The sequence below is a fragment of the Uloborus diversus genome, chromosome 3 (assembly GCF_026930045.1).
Source record: "Uloborus diversus isolate 005 chromosome 3, Udiv.v.3.1, whole genome shotgun sequence".
Classification (NCBI taxonomy): domain Eukaryota; kingdom Metazoa; phylum Arthropoda; class Arachnida; order Araneae; family Uloboridae; genus Uloborus; species Uloborus diversus.
In genome coordinates this window covers 81,546,557-81,572,504 of record NC_072733.1, presented here as the reverse complement: position 1 = coordinate 81,572,504, position 25,948 = coordinate 81,546,557, and the positions used below count along the sequence as shown (strand labels likewise).

Here is a 25,948-nt window from a genome sequence, read left to right as displayed (position 1 = left end):
AAATATTGCTCAATTTGTGCTCTGCATTTCGAAAAACATTTTATTGAAACACATTATAAGCATATTATAAATAGTGAGGAAGTTTTGATTCCTCGGGGAAAACCTTTTTTGAAAGATGAGGCAATTCCGACAATTTTCCCAAATCTGCCAACATACTTTACTAAAAAATTACCAAAGAAAAGGTCCAACAGGAATTATGCAGTTAAAAAAATGTTCCCTGTTCGAAAAAAATAAAACTTGATCTTTCCGCAGATGAAACTGAAATAATCACGTATAAATCTATTATAAATGAAATTGTTCATATTAATTTGCCTAAGGAATATTGGGTTTGTATGAAATTTAAAAAATCTCCAAATATTGTAGTTTTTGTATGTAATGAAAATTATGTGGAAAATAATATTGACGATAAAAAGATCATTACTGAAGTAGACACAAAGACAAGGATATTTTCAAAACAAGATTTTACACAATTGACCCTGAAAATTTTATACTTATATTTTAAGGCAAATGTATTATCAATCAAGATGGCTTAGGGTGCAGTTTGTTGTTTTTAATGCCACTTGGGAGACTCAAGCCCCATTCAAGTAGCCAGCATGAGTTTATAGCAGAAAGGAGCGACTCCTGAGTCAATGAGGTCCCTAAATGAGAAAGAGCCCGACTTGGGCACGATATATGGTAGCACCACCCCTTCAGTTTATAGGTCTGGAGAATAGGTTGGAAATCTCCAGCAACACTACGCCTGGTAACTGTTAGCGACCGACCATAAGACTTTCGGACAAACGGAATCAACGAGCACGTAAGTTACATTAAAAAAAAAAATTTCTCGAATTTCAGCCTTTTAAAATCCTGTACAAAATTGAAAATTATTATTGTCATCGCTTCGTTATCGAGATAAAAGGTATTTAAGTCTCCCGAAATTTTAAGAAAAGTGGCAAATTTAAACACTTGGCGAGGGATTGAAGGTACCAATTTCTCATAGATGATTTCCTCTTCTGCATGTGGCAGGACATCCATATCTACAGAGCGTGAGAAAGATGTCTGTTCCATTGAAACTCGCTAAATTTGGAAAAACGAGACTCGCTTTTCTTAAAATTCCCATAGGCTTTAAAATCTCATATATCGACAACGGGAAAATATTTTTTGCGTCCAAAAACATGTATCACAATGTTCTTTTGATCGCTACTTATTTAGATTTTTTAATTGTAACACTGTCACGTTGTTTCCTGATTAAGGGTAGAGAGATTCAGAAGCTGCGCTTCCTTTTAAAAGAACCTTTTAAAGCTATCATAAGCAATGTTAGACAAAGGAGAGGGACGAGGAAGTTCCCCATTTGTTTTTAGTTTTTAAGGATACATTTCTTTCGCTATTTTACATATGAGATAAAAGATAAAAATACATAAATATTTTTTTTTGACAGTGATAACGTCAGATTCAAAAACTACTTCTATTTCGATAATTATCGGTAACAAAACCATTTGCTGACAGGTTCTATTATTTAAAGAAAGTTAAAAAAATAAGCAAACTAGCAGTTTGACGTTGATAAGTATTACCGAAAATTCAACAAATAATCAAGCCAGCTGTCTGCCAATTGCAGTTATTTGCAAATTAGTATTAGTTATATATGTGATCGGAGCAAGTGACCCTATTATTTTTTTTTAATGTAAGGAAAGTCCTTGAAAATTAAAAAAAAACACAGGTTGGAGTCGGTAGGTTTTCAAGCAACTCCGACTCTTTGACTCAGACTCAGAAGCCCCCATAATTTTAATTAGCTTCAAGAATATAGAAGCAGTTTTATTTTGAAACTAGCAGTACCCGCACGACTTTGCCCAGAGGAGATAATTAAAAGGTCATTTGATTAGCCTGTATATTTACAAATAATGGATGATGAATTTCTCGCCAATTGGCTATGTTCATTCGCTCTTCCCATGTTACGATTCCACGTCATGATAATTTCGTAATTTACTCGTCCATCTTATGATAATTTTGCTTTGGAAACTGTTCTTAAAATTGAAATAAAGAAAGAACAAAATCAAATTTTCGAAAAATCGCTTCGAGGTGCACACCCCCATGCTACAAACTAACTTTGTACCAAATTTCATGAAAATCGGCTGAACGGTCTATGCGCTGTGCGCGTCACAGAGATCCAGACAGAGAGACTTTCAGCTTTGTTATTAGTAGAGAAATAATAGACGTGCAGTAATTAAATACTTAGGGGCCATTCATTAATTACATAAGGATGATTTTGGCAAATTTTGTCCCCCCTCGCCCCATGTAAGGGTACGTAAGATTTTTCACACCCCCCATTCTTACGTAAGATTACATTTTGTTTTTCAAAATGATAAAATAACAAATCTTGGAATCGTTACATCACTGGAATCGTTATTAAATTAACTTTGTTAAATTAAACCTATTGCGTAAAGAAATTGTTACTGAAAAGTTAGAATCTAAAATTGAATGTTTTTTTGACTTTTTCTTTGTTTTGATGTAATATTAATTACAAATAAAACATGCCATACACAATGCAACTCCTTTATTATATTTTACACTATAAATTCTTCGTAAAACAAATAAAAAACATCTTATCCTAACACGTTTCTTACCTTCCAGACGCAAATGGAACAGAATCTGTGCCAAATCACTTGACTGCGCAATTTCTAATGTGAAATACCGACTTGGAAAATATTACGTAAGAATGAGTTTGACCCCCCCCCCCCCAAGTAAGGGTACGTAGAGGCTTTTCCAACCCACCCTTGGGACCCTTACGTATTTAATGAATGGCCCCTTACAGTCTACTATTTTCATTGAAGATAAATTAGCATAAGGTAATTTTATATGCTTCAAAAAATAAATGAACACCCATGTAACAATTAGCACTTATTACAGAATTTGACTTTTGCGCAGAAATAAGTGCAATCGGAAAAACGGGGCTTTTAAACTGCAAAATCAGCATGCAATCGCTGATTTAAAACGAGTCTGACTGAGGAGCATAACGTACTCGAGTGCAGCACCATCTGGATTTTCCTCAGATCTGACGTCACTTTTTTCCCCTCGACCGTCACACTACTCTTTCTAGGCACTATAATTGTAGTAACTTTTAATCAACTGAATAAAATTAATTCATGCATAAGTCTGCAGTACATATTTAATTGTGCATTACTGCTTCCAATAAACTGACTTGCAATGAAATTTGTAAGGCAAGCACCAATAAAAAGAAATAAATAACTTAAAATACAAAAATTATGCAATTATAGAAAGGAAAAAAAAGGTTTTGTGTGTGTTTGAGCAATTACGGCTGTTAATTAATTTTACTTTGCTGCTGCACAATCTACCGTCTTTGTGGTTAAAAGATAGTAAGTCACGTGATCCATGTCATGAATTGATCTTAAGTTCAGCAGGGATCAACCCTGGAATTTTATTTTTAGGTTCATATTCTGTGAAAAAGTTTGGATATTTTTCTCTGATTTTTTTTTGTGAAGAAGATCTCTCCTCATAAAGAACATTCTTAGCTATCGCAATCCAACTCTGAAATCCTATTGGCCCAAAGGACTTATCCGAAAAAAACTTGGAAGATGGAGGATTTCAGTTTAAAAACCTTTTTTAAAAATGAATGTTAAGCTTTTAGGCAAGGTGTTTGAGTTTAAAAGTTTTGAAAGAGATGCTTTAGCACATAAAATTTTGTGAAGGGGGCATAAAACGGACCCAATTTAGGTATGGAACCGTTGTGTAGCCGTTGACAGATATCAAGTCAATATGTTTTTTTTTAAAACATTTTTTACTTTCATAGACAATAAATCTTTTTGGATCCTGGAGAGATGATATTTAAATTTTTTTTTTGGAGTTATTAAAATATTTTTGCATAACCAAAGCTGAAATTTTTTGTGCTTATTGTCTCTTATTTGTTTCTTACAGGCATTTACTCCAATCTTTTAAATGTCTCTTTTAAATGTATACTAAAAGAATTAAGAGAAAAAAGGACCATTTGAGATGAGAGCCCATGTCAGCCTATTTGAAAACTAGGGGGACCCAGAGCGGAATCATAGTTGAAAAGTTCTTTAAGTTTTATGGAAGGGGGGGGGGAGCCTAGTGACTGAACTGACAATGGGCTCGTCTTGCCTCTCTGCTGCTCTGACTGTATAATTCAGTTCCGATTTGATCAATAACACCTTTCTAAATAAGTTCTCAGATTAAAACAAAAGTACTTAAACATATTAAATGGTACAACACTGAGTATGAACCCCAAGGTAATTCAAATGTACAAAATAAATAAATAAATAAAAATTATAAATCAACACTTAGTAAGACCCGTACAAGAAAACAAAAACTAAATGCAAATTGCAGAACAAAACATGGAAACATAGGACAAAAAAATAATTCTTTCCTACAAGCAAATAGAGCAAGATAGAATGAGAATAAAAGTATTCTTATTGTGAATACATTACGACAGAGTAAAATAGATAACTTTCAGACTTTTTTTCAGTTGAAAGTTTGTAGCAATCAAACCTCAATTTTTCATGTTTATTTTCAGTTGCCCTTTGACCTCAAATGTTTTTTGACACTGAATAATTTTAAGAAATATTTAATTATAATTTAACAAAAACTTAAAATATTTTGATGACCCACTTTCCCCAATCTATCCTTATCTTTCTCACCAAGCTGTCAGTGTTTGCTGGCAATTCTGCCTTAGTCCCAATCCCAACTATGGAGGAAAAACTTACTGCTGCTTGTCAAAGTTAACACAGCCATTTTGAAGTGTTTATAAAATGATGGGGTGATCTGCCAGTGGTTGACCACTCAAGCACTTATATGTACAAAACAAGAATAAATAAGTAGATATTTTCAATTTCATTGCCGGAACTAATTTCTAGCATCCCATGAAATACTCTGTCATAATATATAGTTATAACTCAAGTTTTAGTTGAAGGTTAGGACGGTACACTCACAAAGACATCTGGAAAATTTAAAGAAAGTTACTTTTCTTACTAGTGAGAATTGTCATGAGTTGAGATGTTTAATCGCATTTCTCAAAGTCAAATTTAATTCCACAGATTCATTTACTGAGATATGCTGATCACCCATGTATATTCTGAGTAAATAAAAAAAAAAAGGCATTTATAATGACCAACCATTTATGCCGGGATTAAGGGTTGGTCAATTACTGGTTGCTTAAAATGTTATCAATGGCAGTAGTTGATCAGAACAGTGAAGTAATGAACCTATATGGTTTTAAAGTGTTTTTTTTTCAAAACCAAAGTGATTTCAAACATTCTTGTGCTTAAGATAAAACATAATACAATAAGAAGCCTGTAGATGTTGTTTACATTGATTTTCAAAAAACTTTCGATAAGGTACCGCATGTTGCTCTACTTAGCAAATTAGCTGATATAGGAATAGGAGGGAAAACTTTCATTTGAGTAAAAAACTGGCTGGCCGGAAGGAAACAAAAGGTAGTTGTAAGGGGAAATTATTCTAATTGGAGTGAGGTTTTAAGCATGGTTCCTCAAGGATCAGTGTTAGGGCCTGTTTTGTTCATTGTTTTTATGAACGATATTTATAAAAATATTTCTGGGAACATGAATTGTTTTGCTGATGATGTCAAAGTTATGGGGAGTGTAGAAAATGAAGAATAAGCAAATCAGCTGCAAGAGGATCTAGATCATATTACAGAGTGGGCTGATTAATAGGCTATGGCTGTTAATGTTGGGGAAATGTCAAGTGCTACATTTAGGGCATGGAAATAAATGTACAAGTTATTATTTGCAAGGTTCAGTCATTAGTCAGGCAGAAAAAGTTACTGATCTGGGCATCTTAATAAGTCAGGATTTAAAGTTCAGACAACACAGTGTAGCACAGCTAGTAACAAAGCCAATAAGATGCCTGGGTTTATCAATAGATCTAATTCAAACAAATCTTAAGAAGTTCTTCTGCCCTTATATAGAAGTTTGGTAAGACCTCATTTGGAGTATGCTGTTCAGTTTTGGTCTCCTTATCTTGAGAAAGATATTAATGTATTGGAAAGGGTTCAAAGGTGGGCTACAAGGCTAATAAATGGACTTTCTCATTTCGACTATGATTCCAGGCTTAGAAGGCTAAAAATGTACAGTCTTGATCAAAGAAGAGACCGAGGAGACATGATTCAGTTGTTTAAATTTATTAAAATGAAAGATGTTACAGGGCTGAAGTTTAGCACTGAAAACAGGACAAGGGGTCATTGTTTTAAGCTATTTAAATCTCAGGCTAACATGGATATTAGGAAAAATTATTATTATAGCAGGGTAGTGGAACCTTGGAACAGCTTACCGGAAGAGGTGGTAATGAGCATGGGAGTAGATAGTTTTAAGAGGGCCATTGATCTTCACTGGGGATTGTAAATTGACTAGGACCAGTCTAGCTGGACCCAGAGCCTGTTGCTGGTCGTCACTTTTGTATTTGTATAATATATTTTTTATCCAGAAAAAGCATTTTTTTTAGTAACTGAGGCCCGGCCTATGGAGTGGCTCGGCACAGAATTGGAACAGTGTAGATTGAAGAGGGTAAGGTTAAGGGAAAGGGCAGAGGCTGGGATTGGGACTGAAAAGTGGGGGGGGGGGGGACTAAAAGCCATTGGACTTTTAGCGGCAGCAAAAGATTAAAAAAAGTACAAAATTTTGCTAGGGCTGGTTTTGAGAGCAGATGAGAGGTAATTGATGTAAATTTAACAACTAACTTAACTTACGTTTTTCTTAAGATTTTGATGAATTTTGTACAGAATAACTTTCCCCGAAGAAATACTTAGACATTAGTTAAACTTACATTATTTACCCCAAAGTATTTTGACAGAGGTGCCCATCCCCCCTAAGAGCAATAGTGCACCCCCTAAACAGCTCAAAGACCCTCGCCAAAAGCATGAAAATACGCCTCAAAACAATCCCCCGAAAATTTTCGATGGTGCAGTCTGCGCCATGATCCCCTTTAGGTCGGCACCCCAGATTTTGAGATGTCACAGACACTTGGTAATAATTTCATCAAACAAGTATGGCTTGTTTAAGTAAAACAATTAATTAAGTAATATCTAAACAATGAATACACAAACTAAAAGTTACTGCTTGTGCTAAATACCCTTTCTAAAACAGAAATACAAAGTAAAACAAGTAATCATGTTCTGAAAATTTCAACATTTCTGCTTTTTTTATAATTTTTAGTTGTTGTTCCTAAATGTGGATAGAAAATAAATAAATGAACAAAAAAATGTGTGGTGTGTGTGGCTTGTGGTGACCCCTTGCCCCCGCCCCCAAATTGCCGCCACTGGAAAAAGGGTTTCGCACTAAAATTGACATATGCATTACTACAGTTAAATATTATGTATACAGTTAAATATTATGAAATACCATTGAATGTTATATATTTATACAGTTTGCTAAAAAAGAAACTTTTCCTACATACAAAGTCCAAGTGGCAATTCGCTGAATCAAGCAAACCAATATTTTAGATTAGATACGGTATTTGCACACATGTACTCTATAGAGTGATGATTTTAAACAGCACAGTGCTCATGGTTATGGTTACAGTAATAAAATTTCAAATTGCAGCACCCACTTTTTAAAGCAAATTGATCTGTATATTGAAAAACGTCAAATGATGTTGGAAACGAGTGGAGTGCAGTTAAAATTGCAGGCTTAAAGCAAAGATGAGAATTTTTAGTCCAACAGAATTTAGAGGAGGATTTTCGACGCACTTTTCATAACTCACGGGGTTTAGACAGCAGTAGAAGTAAAACCAATCACCAAACAACACGTGCAAATCATTGCTTGAAAATGCAGTGTGAAAAGAATTTCAGTGTGGCTACTCTTCAGAAAAATCAAACTCCCTGAGATTTCCAGATTTTCCAGACTAAAATTTCTGAAATTCCAGACACCACGAAACATATTTCTGGTTTTGTGAATTTAATTTTGAAACATAATTAAACCACTACTGTCAGATATTTTAACCCGAAACCTTACTCAAATTTGTGTATGCGTCAGGTCTTCTGATTTTATCAAAACAGGGGTGATAGCAAGAAGGAAGTAACGAGCAAGCAAAAACTGAATGCATCGGGAAGAGCGCTTCCTTAAACCATCACCCCTTTTTCAATTGGAACCGTTCACAGCTGCTAGTAGCGGAGTTCGAGAACAGACATTATATTATACAACACATCTATGTATACATACACGCATTCATACACAATGGGGTGTAAAAATCCTACAAATGTTTTTCATGCATCGTATTCAAAATAAAAATTGCTTACATGTACGCTCTTTCCTCTATATACTATTGAGGTAAAATTAAAAATATCATGAATTATGTTGTTTAGACTAAAATCTTTAGATCTATTCAAATAGCATTACAGCCAATTTGCCAAGTTGATATATATTTTCTTACATTCTATTTTACTTTATTCATGAATTAATGGCTGCTAACCTCAAGATGAACTAAATATGTGACTGAAAGAAATAAATAGGAGTACCAAATGGAGGCTGAAACAGAATAGGAAAAACTAAAACTTAAAAAAATGCAACTCTGATATCACCGTTCAATTTCTATTGTTTGGGATAACTTTGTTACTAAATCAAAAGATATAAGAAAAAAAAATAATTTGACATCTTGAATTCAAATGATGTTTTTTGCAATCACGAGTGTGTGTGTGCACGTAGGCATGTGTGTTTGTGTCTGTGTGTGTTTGTGTGGGTATGTGTATGTGTCTGTGTGTGTTTGTGTAGGTGTGTGTGTGTTTGTATAGGCGTGTGTATGTATGCACGTGTGTGTGTAGGATATAGATGCAACCTGGAGACTGTTTTCGCTAGAGGAGTAGCATCAGGAGGGCCCGGTTGATGGTGGTGCTGCAGAGGAAATTGCGGGGAAAATAAAAACAAAAGACGCCAAAAAACAGTCAAATGAGAACAATAAGCAATGTGATTGCTCAATAATACAGTGACTACTTAAATGAATCATGTTCGTTCTAAATAGTTTTGATTCAGTAACACCAAAAACTAATTCAATAAATTGAAATTAAATTAAAAATGAAACTTAAAATAATAAAATAAGCAGATTTAAGCTAACTGTTAGTTATATGTTAAAATGTTGTTTAACTTTCAAAATACAGTAAACTCCCAATTATCCATGGAATTGGGTGACACAGCAGCCGGGGATAATCTGAATAATAGGTAAAAAAATGGTATTTAGTGTACACATTAAGCTGAAAAACATTAATAACACTCACACATACATTTAAATGAAACTAAAAATATTGCTGCATTGCATCTACTAACATTGAAGATAAAAAATATATGTAAAATCTAAAAGCACATAATAACACAATCATAAGTTTAAAAAAAATTGCGAAAAGACCCCCGGGTAATCCGACCACTGACAATCAGGAGTTTACTGTAGTTGAAATCTTTACAAAATGCAGAAGGCATGAAATCTCAAACGTTGTATACAATTTTCGGCAAAGCATGATAATTTTCCAGAAATAGATTTTTACTAAATGAGTTATTGACTGTAAAACTTAATTTATGAAATGTTTTAAATACGACAATTTATTCAATTAACTTGTTTTGGCATCAATTAAAAAAAAAAAAACTAAAAAACGAATGGCTGAAAAATCACAGGAGCATGTTCACGGTAAAAGCCGATATGTTGCCTGTCGTAATTTCTAGAATCAATCACAAATTTCCCTGACTTATCCTAGTTTACTAGTGGTATTTTACAATCCGCTGAAATTTCCCAGGTTTCCAGAGTGAGTGGCCACCCTGAGATTCTTCAATTGGTGCTCGAATTCGCCAACAAGCAAATTTTGTCTAACGCCAATCATTCCACTGCCATTTGTGGTTTTTCAATACGCTGAACAGTTTGCGTCAAAAAAGTGGGTGTTGTCTTTTGAAAATTTTTGATATTTGTTCACTAAAACTTTAACCTTGATCACTGTAATGTTTAAAAACATCATAATTTCGAATGTATGCCTTCAAATAACCATATCTAAAGTTTTAACTCACATGTTTCAGCCGTTAGCCTGCTAGGGCAATGTCAGTGGTGGATCCACAGGGGGAGGGCAATTGGAGCAATCGCCCCCAGAAGGTTTGTAAATTCAAAAAATTTCCGGGCAAAAGGTCACCAAACTCTCCCCCCACCCCTCCACCAATGTATCACAAAAAAAAACGCCTACGGCTATATTCTTACGACTTTAATTCCAAAAATTTCCAGGGGAGAATCCCTGAACTCCCACTCGCCAATGTAATCCAAAATCGTCAATTTTTTAATTTTTGGAGCTTCATTTTCGAAAAAATCACTGGGGAAGTTTTCCTGAATCCCATTCCTTTACCTAATGCTACCAAAATTATCCTACTATTACGTTTTTAAGACTTTAGTTCCAAAAAGCTTCCACAAGAAGACTACAGAACCTCAGCTCTTCCTAACATCACAAAAAAATCTTAAACTATGTTTTGGGAAATTTAATATCAACATATTTCCGTGCAGTGGTGCATTCAGAAAAAAATTCTGGGAGAGGTTTTCGAAATTGAAAAATAGTTTTTGCTTTCTTTCTCCTTCATTTATAATGTAAAAACGTTTTTCAATACATTTAATCAAGTAGCTTTGCGGCTTAGTATTTATTTTGCTTTAATAAAAATAAATACTAACTCATATATTGATATCACAATAACTATGAAACGAAGAAAAGGGGGAATGTGTGCACATGCACAATACAGTTTTGATTCTTCATTTTTCGTGAGATCATTCAAAACCTCTTTTTCTTATACATCAATGTCTTTATGAAAGTCAAATGCTACCTAATAACTGTTCCGACCTTTCAATGAGAACTAGGTGGGAATCAGAGAAATAGAGTGTGGTAGGCTTCCTCTCACTACTAATATCTGCAGCATCAGAAGTGCTGATGAGCATGATCCCCTTTTGTGCTTTATTAAGATCATTTTAGCCATCTTATAAAAGTAGGAAGCGCATCACGAAACATTACTCATATTTAAGAATCTGAAAGTGATTTGTGATTGCTTCCTGATCAATAAACAGCAAAATATTTTGTTCAATCCTACCTCGCCTGGAAAAGTTTAAACACTGTTTTCCTTAAATTATTTTTTTAGAGGGGGGGAGGGGTTGGAGAAATGAATGTGTTGTAGTTCTGGGGAGGGGTTTTAACCCCAAACCCCTCCTGTGGCTTGACCACTGTTTCAGAGAGAGTTTTGAACCTCATACCTTAATACCTTTAAAAAGGGCCTTCAATTATGTTTTTAGGACTTCAACTCCAAAAGAATTTCGAGAAAGAGTCCGCGATCACGAGCTTTTTCTCTAATATCATTGAAGATCCATTGACATTGCATTTTTGAAGCTTTAATATTGAAAATTTGAGGGGTAGCTCCTGACCCCATCCCTTCCCTTAACACTACCACAGATGGCCAATCATCTCAATGTCAAGGCTCCAATTTCGAACAATTTCCAATGGAAAGTTCTGAACTCTGTTTCTCCACCCCTATGTCAGAAAGGATGGCTTATAACTGCGTTTTCCGAATTTAAATTTCGGAAAATTTCTGGAGAGGAGATTTCATGTCCTTCTTTCCTCATCTTTCATTTTAACATCATTCAAAGATAGTCTAAAACAGCCTTTTCGGAACTTTTACATCAAACATTTCTGAGGAAAAGATCGGAACCCCATGTCTGCTATTGTCATCAAAGGTGGTCTACAAATGCGTTTTTAGGACTTCAACTCCGAATTTTTTTCTGGTATAAGGCCCCAAACCCCCTGGTTTTTAGCATCACTAAAGATATCTTAAATTGTGTTTTTGAAGCTCTAACATCAAAAAACGACAGGAGAAAATTCCCGACTCTCATCCTTTCCCTTCAAGTCATCAAAGATAGCAAAAGATTGTGTGTTCGGAAATATAACCATTAGTTTCCAAAAATTTCAGAAGAGGGACTCAAAATCCTCCCTTCCTCTCATTAACCACCGAGGAGTGTAACTGCGTTCCTAACAAAACATTTTGGGGGAGAGCCGGAAAACTCTCATACTTCTGCTCAAATGTTAGACGGATCAATTTAAACCGCTCAATCAGCAAACAAACCTATGAATATCTTCAAATTTTACTTGCAAATGCAATTTTTGTATTTCATTATGTTCGGTATGAAAACTGGTAAAAAGAGATGCAATCTTGATACTGCAAACTTTCTCTTATAAGGAAAAAAGTACTCAATGGCTACTGAAAATACTTCACGAGTCCTCAAACAAATCAAAAGTTAAAGGCTTTAATTTAGATAATGGATCAAAAATATCAGTAGAAATTCTGGCTTTTTTTTCTTCAAATTTTTATTCTTGTGTGGTACTCGAAACACTTATTACTTTTCTTCTAACTCTTTGAATCTTATACATTATTAGAAAAAAAAAAAAAAAACAGGTCATGCTTCAGTTCTTATACTTTTTAAAAATTTCATAGTCATCCCCCCTCTAAAATGCATTACTTATTACCCCGTCCCAACAGGAATGTCTGGATCCGACGCTGGGCTACATAGGTACGTAGGGAAAGTTACTCATTGAGTCCCTTGATTATATTATTAAATATTATAGTTATAATTGATATTTAATAGTGATGTTTCAATACAGTTATTATTAAGCACCTATGGTCTCTAGATTCAGGTTGTGCGCCAGCATCCCCAGTAATAACGTCATATCTGTTTGGAGTCTATGGGCTTGGCGAGAAATTCAAGAGATATTGCTAAGTTGGCATCATTTTAGGCGACTTAGTTTGGCGAGAAATTGTAAAATGTCACCAAGTTTGGCGACATTTGGCAACCTTTTGAAGTTTATGTGTTATTATTGCAAACAACCATCATGATCAAGGTTACGAGACATTTGTGATGAAGTCATCCACACAACAAGCAGTCAGAGATGATCTTTAGATGAACATTACATCAGACATATACACTGAAGAGCCAAAACATTATGACTGCCCCTAACTTTTTAAAAAAATTCATATGGATAACGTCGAGACCATATGATGAAGTGGGGTTGGTATATAACTGAAGCTGGAGAGGGCTAGGCTTCATTCGAGCACTTTCTTTTGTGAAATATGGGAAAGAGTAACGATCTCAGCAAATCTGATAGAGGGCAGATTGTGATGGCCCGAAGACTCAAAACGAGTATCTCAGAAACTGCAAGACTGGTAGGTTGTGCACGATCTGTCATTGTTACTACTTATGCTAAGTGGAAAAAGGATGGTGAAACCAACCGTAGGCGTAAAGTTGTTGGACGGCCACATGTGAGCAAAGATAAGGGGCATCAGAGAGTAGGCCGCTTGGTAAAGCAAAATCGGAGGCAGACAGTTGATCTGACAGCTGAATACAATGCAGTTGTGAGTGAAAGTGTTTCCAAACACACAGTTCAGCGGACACTGTTGGATATGGGACTGCGCAGCAGACGTCCCACTAGTGTGCCTCTATTGACCAATCGTCATTGTCAACTACACTTACAGTGGGCCCGAGAACACCGAGGCGGGTCCTTGGATGATTTTAAGAGAGTTTCCTGGTCCGAAGAATCGCAATTTCTCGTACATCACATGGATAGTCGTGTTGGGGTTTGCTGTCTTACAGGCGAACAGTTGCTCCCGTCTTGTACCGTTGGTCGTAAAAAGGCTGGTGGTGATATTATTATGGTTTGGGGGAGAACATATACCATGAAGGCTGTGGACTATCTGAACATCGTGGCAGATGAGGTGCACCCGTACATGGTGTAGGTCTTCCCTACTGGAAATTGCATCTTCCTGCACGACAGTGCCACATGTCACAAAGCTATAGTTGGGCTGGAGTGGACCCAGCATCCTGAAGAAGTATTCTAATTAATGTCCTGGCCAACAAATTCACCGGATTTAAATCCTATAGAATACATTCAGGATTTCATGGAAAGGCACCTCAGAGCTGAAACAACCCCATGTTAAGAAATCTCAACTTTGAGTCCCCGCTGCATTGACCCATTTGGTACAATCCATCTTCAGACGCTTACCAAGAGCTTGTGGCATCCATGCCAATGCAAGTTGCAGCTGTTTTGCAGGCTAAAGGTGGCACAACGAGTTATTGACTGGGTGGTCATAATGTTTTGGCTCAGTGTATAGTCAGGTTTTGATTGAAAAGATTTTATTTTTTAATGTGTTTTAAAAAAGTAGTCAACTACTGGTGCACACTTGTCAACTACTGCAGGTGAGTGGTCAATAACTGGTGAAATTTAAACTGCTATTGAATATAATTTGAAAAATAGTAACTAAAACAGAAAAATGACTAGCAATTGTTAATCCTGATAGTTTTATAGATAACTACAGTCAAATCTCGATAACTTGAAGCTTATAACTCGAATATCCCCTTATCTTGAAGTTTTCATTGGGTCCCTAACTCTTGAGACTGTTGTGGAAACTTCTCATAGCTCAAACTACCAATAACTCGAGCGTTTTAGCCGGTCCCTTGGGACTGAGTTATTAAGAGTTGACTGTAGTACCTGTTTTTTTTTCCGTGTGAAATTAATTAGGACTTGTGGAAAATTCCACTTAATGGTATATTACTGATGATTCACCCTAGCTAATGAAGTATACTGAAGTTGTCTCTCGTCACTTAGCCTTTTGACTCTTGCAGCTTTACTCTATTGCGTTCTTTTCAAATTCATTAGCTATTTATAATGGACTTATCTTAATGAGTCTGACAGTTTCAATGTGTTGGTGTCGAGAAAATCCGCACCTCATTAACTTTGCACTTTTTAAACAGATTATCCATGGATTATACGCAGGAAAATACTATAATACATGAAATGAGGGGCGCCTGAGGTGATTGCCTTGCTTGATTCCCCCCCCCTCGGGACGGCCTTGATTATAAGGTCTTATTTTCTGATACTTTGTGGAATACATTGGATAATACATCATAAATATTTGGCAATGGTGACTGAAGGGTGTCATTTTATATCTAGAGTGCAAGGACTATGTTAAAAAATGCATTTATAAGGTCACTTCTATACTCTACTACAGCAAAATATTTATGTATAAAGAATCCTATTTTGCAGAATTTTAGTCCTTGCGGTAGAGTCTGGAATGAATTAACCATGATATAAGAGTGTTTTACTTGGAAAAGAGTGAACACTTTTAAAAGGACTCTTGATTGTCATTGCTTCATTAAGGCTTGATAAATAAACTTGACAAGTACCAGTCTAGCTGGGTCCCGAGTCTTCCTGGTTATCACTTGTGTAATTGTATATTGATTGAAAACAGATTGAATTCACAATAAGTGAACACTACCGTATTATTTACACATACATAAGATGCACAACAAATTTTTATTTAATTTAACAAACATTTTATGGTGCCAACATCTTTCTAACGTCAAGCTAAATTGTGTATTTAAAAATAAGAGTCTAATAGGCAATTTTTTCCCCAAAAATATCATTTAACAAGTAAAAAAAAAATAAACAAAAATAAAATGCACAAAAGAAAATTTCATACTACAAACTATAAAAATATGGATAGAATACTACCTTATGTTACAATTAAAATTCCATGCAAGAAAAATATTCAAACTATTCCACTCTTATAACAAATAGCCTGAAATAAAAATAAACAAAAAATAAATCAGAAAACAAAATATAAATCAAAGTCTCAAAAGAAATCTCTCACTGTATATTTTTAACTAATAAAACTGTATGTTTACTTATTAAACTGTGGGAGTGTTTTTAAAAATTTTTTAAAGACAAAAAAAAGTGAACCATGGTAAATATCAAAGTGGGAAATGCCGATAGCAATACATGTTTCATCACAGATAATTTCAAGTCCTTGTCAGAGCTCACGAGAGGCCATGCAAGAGCATGCCTAAGCAGAGGGGGACAAGGGGTTAAAACATAGGGGAAAAAATACTAGAAAAAAAAAAGCACATTTATCTTAAATTAGCTTTGATGTTAGTGCTTGCATACAGTGCGCCTATTTTTAACCGTTTTCTTTGCCATATTAATATATTTTTCATTTCAGACTACCCTCTTTAATTTTCGGAATTCAGGTTTTGAAAGCTGTTAGCAGAAAAAAAGCTTAATGATCTGATAATGCAAAGTATACACTACAGAAATATTGTTTCTTAATAAGGAGGTTATGTTGAATATAGCATATGGTAAAAAGAGAAGACTTATCGTAATGAAGATGTATAACAACTGTGCTTGGTAATATAATTTGTATCTTCTATCAAATTACTGCCTGTTTAGTATATTAAACATTTCATAGCATAAAACCTGATATACATAGCTTAATATATTATAAAAAACTTCTGTACAATTATTTTTCAATATAAAACACATTGAATAGAAAAAAGTTTGCTTTAAAAGGAACTGTAAAATAAGCACTAGCCATTTACCAAAATTAATTATTGAATGCTCTGATATGTTTTTCTAAAAGTGGGAGCAAAGATGAAACAGTAAAACCACTCCCTTTATGAAATCCTGGTCAGAGGCTGATGGCCAAGTCAGCATAGTCAGAAGCTAAGGGCCCGGCTCAGAATCGAGAGTAAAAATTAAAAGGAGCAACAATTACAAAATAATATAAATCTTGCTAGTTTTAAGGGAGGAGGTGGCCCAGGGACCAAACTGACAAGCACTGCCTCTTGTAGCTTAGAGGATGCATATTTTACCATTAAATGAGAAGTCAAAACTTAGATTTCAATTGTTTTTCTGAATGGCATTCCAAATGGTGAAGTTTATTACTTGTCATGCACCCCGACTTTCCGCAAAATATAGAAAAAATCAATCTTAGAACCTGAAATCACATAATTATTCTTACTTGCTTAACAGTTGCTACCATACGTGCAATGAGCATAATACTAGCAGTTTCAGGCGGATAATGCATCTGCCTAAAAGAAAATAAAAACAAATAATAGTACAAATAATAATATTCACTCAATGACTCAATAAATAAGCAAAAAAACTTAATATAGTAGAGAACCAATAATCCGGAAAGCTCAAGGCCATTGTTATCCCGGATAGTTGAATTCACAAGGATTATTCACCCCGATATCTTTTCTGGATTGCTAAAAAACACTGTACACCAATTTATTTATAGTACTCAAATTACAATAATAAATAGTAATGCATTTCAAAATAAAAATAAATGAAAAAAATTGGGAAAATATAAAAAAAGAAACATTTAAAAGCCTAAAAAGCCCCCTTCCCTTTTTTTGAAGTACATTTTTAATATTTTAAATTTTTTACATTATCATTAGCACAGAATCATTTAATAAGAGATTAATAATAAATAATAAGATTTTATGAAATAATTGCAGGGTTTTTAGTACTAATTGCTTGAGAAAACGAGACTATCAAGGGCTGAAACAACAAAATAAGAGATTATTAGGGACATACATAACATGACACTATTTTATTATCAATTAAAAAAAAACATTTCATGCAAATTGATATTGACTTATGTAGTTTTCTGAAAGATTTTTTTAAATGCAGCAAGCATTGCAAAAGATTTTCATTTTTCTGCATCATAAAAATTAATTTTTCTGCTAAGCACATGTTCCATATTGGCACATTTAAATATTTTTTATATACTTGATTCTATAAGTTTCTTAATAAACATTGTACTTTTATTTAAAAATAAATGAAAATTCAAACTAAGTGATTAGGGGAGAGTGTTGTACCTTGGAACACTTTTCATATTTTAATTTTTAATATCAACTATTTAAAATAAAATTAAAATCTAAAAGTCACATTAAAATACCCCAACATATTTCTCTGCAATATAGATTTTAAAACTCAGACAGTTTGAAAATAAAATACTGTCAGCCATTTAAAGTAAGAGTTACAAACTGTACCAAGGTTGTACCTTGAGACACACTCTGCTGTACCATGGATACTCGTCATGATTCAGGAAACAGCCATATACTTCAACCAGTTTTATACAAAAAAAAAAAAAAAAAATATCGTGGTAATAAATTAAATTATGAATAATGAATAGAGAGTAATTTAATTAATTATTACCTAAAATTATATCTGTTTAAAAGACTACATCAAATTAGAAATTTTTTCCATGTTCCTAAATAATCTTAATTATTAGGAACCCTGCATATGTTGTACTTTGGGACGCGTCCTAACATACAATATGTTTAGCTGTCCCGAGGTACAATCACCACTAGGGTGGGGCGAAAAAATAAAAAGTTTTTCAGATCAACTTCTAATAGTTGCGAAAAGTTGTCTTTGGTGATAATTAGCTTTTGTGCAACATTTGTGGAAGATCGGTTAATATCTTCAGGGGGCACTGCGATCGTAAAGTTTTATTACAGCTTTTTTCCCGGATTTCATTGTTAAAATATGAAAAATTATGCTGTAAAGTAATTTCATTGCCTTTTTTTACTCATGAGATATATTCATGCATTAAAAGCATATGAAATAACTCATGAAAAGTATTTTATATTACGTATTTATATTTCCAGCATCTTAAAAAAAGGCAAAAACGTAAAAAATAGTGACTTTTGGGACAATATTAAGTAAAAAGTGATGAATTTTTACAAAATGTGGCATGAAAATGTAAACATGTGAGACAAATAAAATCAAACAGCATTTGCAGTGTGGTATACCCTAAGCCAGGGCTACGGCAGAATTTTTATGTCAAACAGGATTATTTAAAGAGTTTGTGTCATAGCTAGAGTTTTTACATTAATTGTCTTTTTTACTTTCAAAGAAAGGCAGTTTCTTTCGAACCTCAAAACGTGCACGCGAATAAAACCATCCTTTTCTTCTATTCGACTTACGGCTAGAGATGCACCCGTCACCAACTTTACGCAGCGCTCTATGGATTGAGTATGACAAGGAAACATTTTCACATGTTTTGAAGAAAATATGGAACATCTCCGGTTTTCACAAATTCATGCAGCTCGTCCTCAGATTGTGTCATGGTTATGAAGGTTCTTCTATAAGCACGTCTTCACGCTACCAATTGATAAATTTTAAGTAGTCGGAAGAAGAAAAGATAAGCACAGGAATGGTAAAAGTACGGATAATATTATTATTCACAGAATTGGTGTACAGTCGAATCCCGACTTACGCGAGGGATGCGTTCCAATACCCCTCGTGTAAGTCGAAAATTCGCGTTGTGGAAAAGTGTATGTGTAAATTTTTTTATAAATACATGCCTAATTATTTTAGACCCTTGTTAAAACCAGCTCAAACTGTTTTAAACCATTCCTTAACTATTCACTAACGTTTCTTACATAAAGAACTGAATTTTCATTTGTATTTTTTAAAAGGCTGTTTTAATCAACATAAAATACTGTTACGATGTACAAAATCAGTGATCAACAGGAAAAAAAGAGACATTATATAAACCAGTACGGTACCTACAGTATGTAGTAATTATAAAGTGATGTATTATAATAATACTATGCAGTAGATATGAAATGATATTTGTAACTTTAAAAAATGAAGATGTTGAGGAGACTTATGCTGCTTGATCAAATTGTCGTTCTAATATATTTTTAAATACAGTTGCTTCGCTAGTTCTTTTATAACGTTTCCATCTATGGCCTCACCCTTCTACCTGATTTCTTTAATTCTCAATGCAAGAGAAGCTTCTATTTTCATAATTTTTGCATTTTGCTTCGACATTACTCGGCGAACTTTTACGGATTTCCTTTTCTTGACTTTTAATTACACATGTGGAAGATTCACTCATACTTAATTGTTGTACTACCTTCGAAGCATTTTTTAGTTGTTCAAGCACATCGATAACCTTTAGCTTTTCTTTAATTGTCAATTACTCTTTTTTTCTTTCTGTCTTTACAGATTTTAGATGGAACAGTGTCTTTAGGTATCATTATATTTCATCAACTTTTGCGTTGAAAATGAAAAAAATATGGTAAATGCAGAGTAGTTATTTGCATACACAAACAATGCTTTGTTCAAACTAGTACGGCGTCGGAACTTTTGCTGCCAGTGATGCTAAAGGGATGAAGGTCCATTCACGAAAAAAATATTTTTAGTAGCCAATAACAAAGCCAATACCTTCACACTGCGATTTCCTTCTGAAAATTTTTGTGTTGAGGGCGAGGAATTTGTGTTAGGTCTAAAATTATTTACTGGTGAAAAAATCGCGTTATAGCCATTTCGCGTAAGTCGAATTGCGTTGTAGCGGGAGTCGACTGTACTCTCAAAATTCGACGTGCAGCAAACTGCCATGCATTACTTAGATCATCATTTAAAATTGTCAGCAAAATATATTCAGGATGTGCAAAAAAAAAAAAAAAAAAAAGCATTCCTCTGAAGGACTGGATTGATGACATATGTAACAGGTTGTTTGGCAAATAACACGACAGATGAATAACTTGCCATAAGTTTCGTGCACCTGCCTTGCATGATGAGTTGCACTTAATTAGAAACCAGCAAAGTATATAAAATTTTAACAATGAATAAGACAGGCATTTTTAAATTTGCTGTCGGATATTCTAAGTCGATGCACAAACCCAAAATTTGACTGGCAGTAGTGAGCCATCTAGAATGACTCAAGGAACCAAGTGCCATTCGAAAAAGGTTTAAGGAGCAGTTGCCACTAATAATGGCTTCAAATATTTGCAGTAATTACTTTTGGTCTGTACTTAGGTACGCTGAATTCTCGGAGACTAGTATTTGGTGGTATATCCAAGAATTCTACTAAGTGGTGAAGAAGCAATTCGTTGCCATAAAGCTGTCATTTTCACCACTGCAGTGGTCTATTCGAAATACAGTAGCGATCACACGTTGTTAGAAAACTTGTTCAAACTGACCCTTGTTTGTGAAGTGCTTGCTTTGTAATTGATACGACTAAATTCTGGATCATATTTGTCCATACCTTCTGTTAAATATTCTCTATCGCTTTCTGTTTCCTCAATACCTTCATCACGCCATCACGGGTACTTTTTTTGATTCTCCTCTTCGCTCTTGATTTGTCTTTTATTTTCCATTCAAAGATCTATTTTAATTTTCTTGTGGTTTTGATATCAACTTTTAAAGTAAAAATTTTTCTCTCTCCAAGCTGATCTTTAAGAAAAAGTTGTTCTTTGACAGGAACTTTGCTAAACTTATCACATTTACCACATTGAAATGGCACTTACAAGTGATATTGAAAAGTTGTTCCCAAGCTACTAATAAAAATAACTGAATCTTTGCACAAAACGTATCTGATTTAACACATTTTTTGTTCATCGTTTTCTTCAGGATTGTATGTTTGCTGTGAAAATGTCGAATAATTTGAGTGATTAGTGTTTGCAAAATACAGGAACAGGGGTGCCCATCCCCCCCAAGCTCAATGGCGCAAATTCCTCCCCAAAAAGTTTCTCGCTTTCGAATTGGGTTAAACATAACAGATTTTAGAGGGTATAATTTCCATTGAAATTCACGAGAGGGAGGGGGGGGGGGGTAGCGCTAACAAATACCATTTGAACTGAAATGTTGTTGGATTGTTGACCTGCCTTGCCTTCCCTAATTTTAAAACGTGGACCTTGAGTAAACAAGTTTTGGGTACCCCTGAATTTTGCTACACCTTATTATTATTATTTTTTTCTTCAAATTACATTCTCATAATTACAGGGACAACTTTCTGGCTTGGGATGGGGCCATTACTAGATGTATACAATATAAACCGTGAAACGGAAATCTATTGTCACTTAGATAGTCCGCGGAGTTTCTCCCCCGAAAATTTTCGAAATTGTAATTTTAAAGCCACAGTTTTACACGATCTCTGGTGATGTTAGGGGAATAAAAGGTTTGGTGACCTCTTCCAGGTAATTTTTCAATATTGAAACTTTAAAAGCGCAATTGTAAATAGTCTACCGTTGCATTAAGGAGGGCTTTCCTTTGTTTTTAAAATCGTAGTTCTAAAAACGCAGTTTTAGACTAACTGTGGTAATTTTAAGGAAAAAAGAGATCCTAGGGCTCGCCCCTGGAAAATTTTCAAAATTAAAGTCTTAAAAACGCTATCTATGGTTGGGGGACAAGCAGTTTTCTGAAACTGAAGTTCTAAAATCGCAATTGTAGCCGACCTTTGTGACGTTAAGAAAAAGAGTTTTCTTAAGCTCTCCCGGAATTTTCTCAATATTGAAGCCCTGAAAACCAAATTTAAGACGACTTTTTAATAATATTGATGAGAGTGGGAAGGAGGGAGAAGGGCGCTTCTCTTAAATTTCTGAACTGCCATTCCCTTGGCAATTTTTTGAAATTGATGCTCCAAAAACGCAATTCTAGGCTTGTCTTTGATCGTGTTAAGGAAAGAGGGGGGAATCAGGGGCTCGCTCTTATAAATTTTTCAAAATTGCATTACTAGAAACGCGGTTTTAGATGACTCTTGATGATAAAGAGGGTGTCATTTTGGCGTTACAGTGGGGGCGCTCTCCTGGGAGTTTTCCAAAATTGAAGTCGCATAGCTAAAAAAGATGGATCACGCATACCATCACAGATATTTTTCAGAAATCCTCAAAAATGGATTCAGCTATTCTGCAAACATCGAAAATCAAAACTCGAGAATTTTAATGAACGAATCCTTCTATACATATTAGATATGGAAGAAAGTAAATATGCAGGGGTCTGGCCAGAGGATATTTGGGTCTGTTAACGGACCCTTCACAAAAATCCGATCAACCAAAACGGACCCTTCACAAAAATCCGATCAACCAAAACGGACCTTTCACAAAATCCCGATCAAACAAAACGGACCCTTCACAAAATTCTGATAAACAAGATCGGATCTTTCACAAATTGTTTATTGAAAGAGCAAATCTGAAAGTAAAATAACGCATATTTCTGTGTATAAACTGATCATTTTTTGAACCTTTTTTTAAGTCAAATTAGAGGGATCAGATTATAATATATTGATATTTAATATAATATATTTAATATAATATTGATATTTAATATAATATTTAATATAATATGTATTGATATTTATTTTCAAAATCGGCTAATTTTGAAAAAAAAAAAATCGGCACTCTTGCGATGCTCCTTCAAGCGATAAATAATTCTAACTGCCAAATAAATATAATGGTTCTTTGTTTTATCACAGCTAATTAGCAGTGGTCCTGTTGTAAGCTTTTCTGAAAAGGCATTGGTAAGCACTTTTCTCCCCTCTCATGATTTAATAAACAATAATAATATATATCTGTGAAATGAACTTAGAACTGCAAAGGGATAGTAAGGGTGGGGGGAAAAATATGATCGCTTCAGATAGGGTTACCAACTTCAAAATTATCACCACTTAGCGTCTGGCGTTGAACCTTTATAATGACTTGATTAGAAAATATTCCCATCATTTTACCAGCTTGTCAATATTTGCGTTTTTACGGTGGGTGTGGTGCGATGTTTAATTGTTATTTTGGGAGAAAATTATATGGGTTTTGATTTTTCGATGCTAACAAGGATGATTAACTTTAAATAAACTCTTTTAATTACCGTTTCTTTTTTCTTTAGATGTCTACATTTTGAAATGTGCAATCTTTTAACATCCGATATGAGAATCATATTTTGTTCTTTTTTCAAGCTAACATCGCTTTATTAGGATGCAAATAAATGAAAAGTCTTTTTATTTCTGTTAGAACTCTCATTTCAAGTTTTTAAAGCAAAATTCCATTTTCTGTTATTAAGTCAAAAATTAAAATGCTGAATAGATGGTTTATTTTATTTTATTTATTTATTTATTTTTTTGCTTCAACTGTGTCCAGAGATATTAATGAAATGTTTATCATAGGACTCTAAAATGCAATTTTAAAATAATTTTATCAAAAATATTTCTTTCACAAGCTGTTTTTATACTTTTGATGCCTTCACTTTGAGAATTGCGATCTCTTTGCATCCGCTACGGGAATCCGATTTTTAGAATTTTTGATGATTGTTACGCTTTGTTAAGAGGTAAACAATTAAAATATCTTTTTATTTTTGTTAAAATCACGGAATTTATAAGTTTTAAACGAAATTCTGCGCTTTTTAAGAGTGTCTTGGGTCAAAAAGTTAAATGCTGAACCCTATTCTGAATTTTATTTTATTAATTTATCTTTTTGTTACAATTATTTTAAATACTGTACCGAAATATTTCTAGTATAATTTAACATAATGTAGAATGGTAGATAAATATTGATACTTGAGAGAGCGATGTCCCCCCCCCCCCCCGCCAAATATCAGACCACTCCAGAATGATTTTCTCGACATAGAAGAGGAAAACACTCAACTTTAAGTTTAATTCATGCAGTTTGTGCCATCTCTACATTCTAAAATTTCGTTTTAACAAAAAAAAAAAAAAAAATTTTTTTTTTTGCAAAATTATTTGATTTTTCACAAAATTAATTCATTTTTCACAAGATTATTTGATTTTTCACAAAAAACGGACCCTGTGAAAAATCCTGGACAGACCCCTGATATGATTTACGAAAAATAATTTAAACACCTTAAAAACCGACTGTTCCACTTCCATCAGCGAAAACCAACATCACTGAAAGTTTTAATAAAAATCATCTAATGATAAATAGAAACAAACAGTTTAAAAATGGTAGAGAAGATGGGAGTAAAGTGAAATGAAAAATTCTTCATAAGCTTGAGTTAGTTAATGGAGAAAATATATAAATTGTCGATTGGAGGGATAAAAAATATGTAATTCACAAACTTCGAAACTAGTTCTTATAGATTGTCAAGGTGCAAATGAATCAATGAACGACTAGAGCATACCGCTCAGAATTATTACAAACAATAAAACATTTTTGTCCTCCCTCCCTCTCATCACTGTCACACGTATTCATCATGCAGAAATGTGCTACTTCCAGAAAATTTATAAGATATTGAAAGGAATCAAATCGTCTGATCCAACTCCATGCCGTCTGTGATGCTCCTTTCATTGAAAAAGAGACAAAGTCATTAAATTTTGAAAAGAGTACCAGGGCCGTTGCTATTTCAAAAAACTGGGGGGGGAGGCGCTTTTGGCGGCCCCTTAATTTTTCAAACGCATGTTCGAATATGCAGTGAGAGAGAGAAGATTTGGCTTCTGGTTTAGCAGGGATAGTCAGACCTTAGTACTAGCAATATAAATAATCGTAAGGATAATATTCAGTCAGAATTAGTGGGTGTCACAGGGCTACCTTTTTGCATTATTTCGCAATTTGAAGACATAAAAACGCAGTTTTAAACTATATTTTAAGGACCTAAGGCGTCTCTCGTATTCGTTCCGTGTAGTACCGAAATCGTGTTATACGAGACTTTTTTAAACTTATTAACATATTTTTTACACTAATTAATCATGTACATAGTAAAAATCATGTCAATATGTATCGTGTTGTATCGTAACCGTGTTATACGAGACTTAGAAATAATGTTTAATCAAAGCATGTGTATCGTGTTATATCGAAACCAAGTTTCATGAAAAACAAAGTAAAATCTCATTAGAGTTATCAATCATTAACAGAATGTATTAAACAAAAAAGAAATGTCTTCTTTATTAAAGATACCTTTTGTGTTATATCAAAACCATGAAGTATTAAATTGAAGTTTCGTATTGTGTAATATCGAAACCGTGTTGTGCAAGTACCGTGTTATATGAGGGACAAATGTACTACAGTAAATTTGTTAAAATCGAACGTCAATTACATTGATTGTATTATAAAATTAAACCTGCTAAGTGTGAAGCATATGCAAAATATAATGCTGTGGTTTTATTTTAATTTAGAAGCAAAATTACCCACTTATAATTGTAATGTGTGTTGTTTAAATGTTAACACTGAAAAACACAATTACAGCATATAACCAAATCCAGAATAAAACATTCTTAAAAATTGGATGGTATGATAAATTGAGGAATGTCTCCACATGCTTTTCAGCACTTATTCAACATGGTGCGAATATTTTTAATGCTCTTGCTCAAATGTTCATGACACTGAAATATGAATATAGCTTAAAATTACTCCTCTGTTAATT

At 34.0% G+C, this 25,948-nt stretch overlaps 1 protein-coding gene across 1 annotated transcript in view; it reads right to left on the bottom strand.

The window, feature by feature from the left end:
• The window catches only part of LOC129218325 (histone-lysine N-trimethyltransferase SMYD5-like), a 130,528-nt gene that overhangs the window by 37,813 nt on the left and 66,767 nt on the right, over nucleotides 1-25,948 (bottom strand). Inside the window, exon 4 of the mRNA XM_054852561.1 lies at nucleotides 16,809-16,878. Coding sequence (XP_054708536.1) covers nucleotides 16,809-16,878 — 70 coding nt within the window. The remainder of the gene's footprint in view (nucleotides 1-16,808; nucleotides 16,879-25,948) is intronic.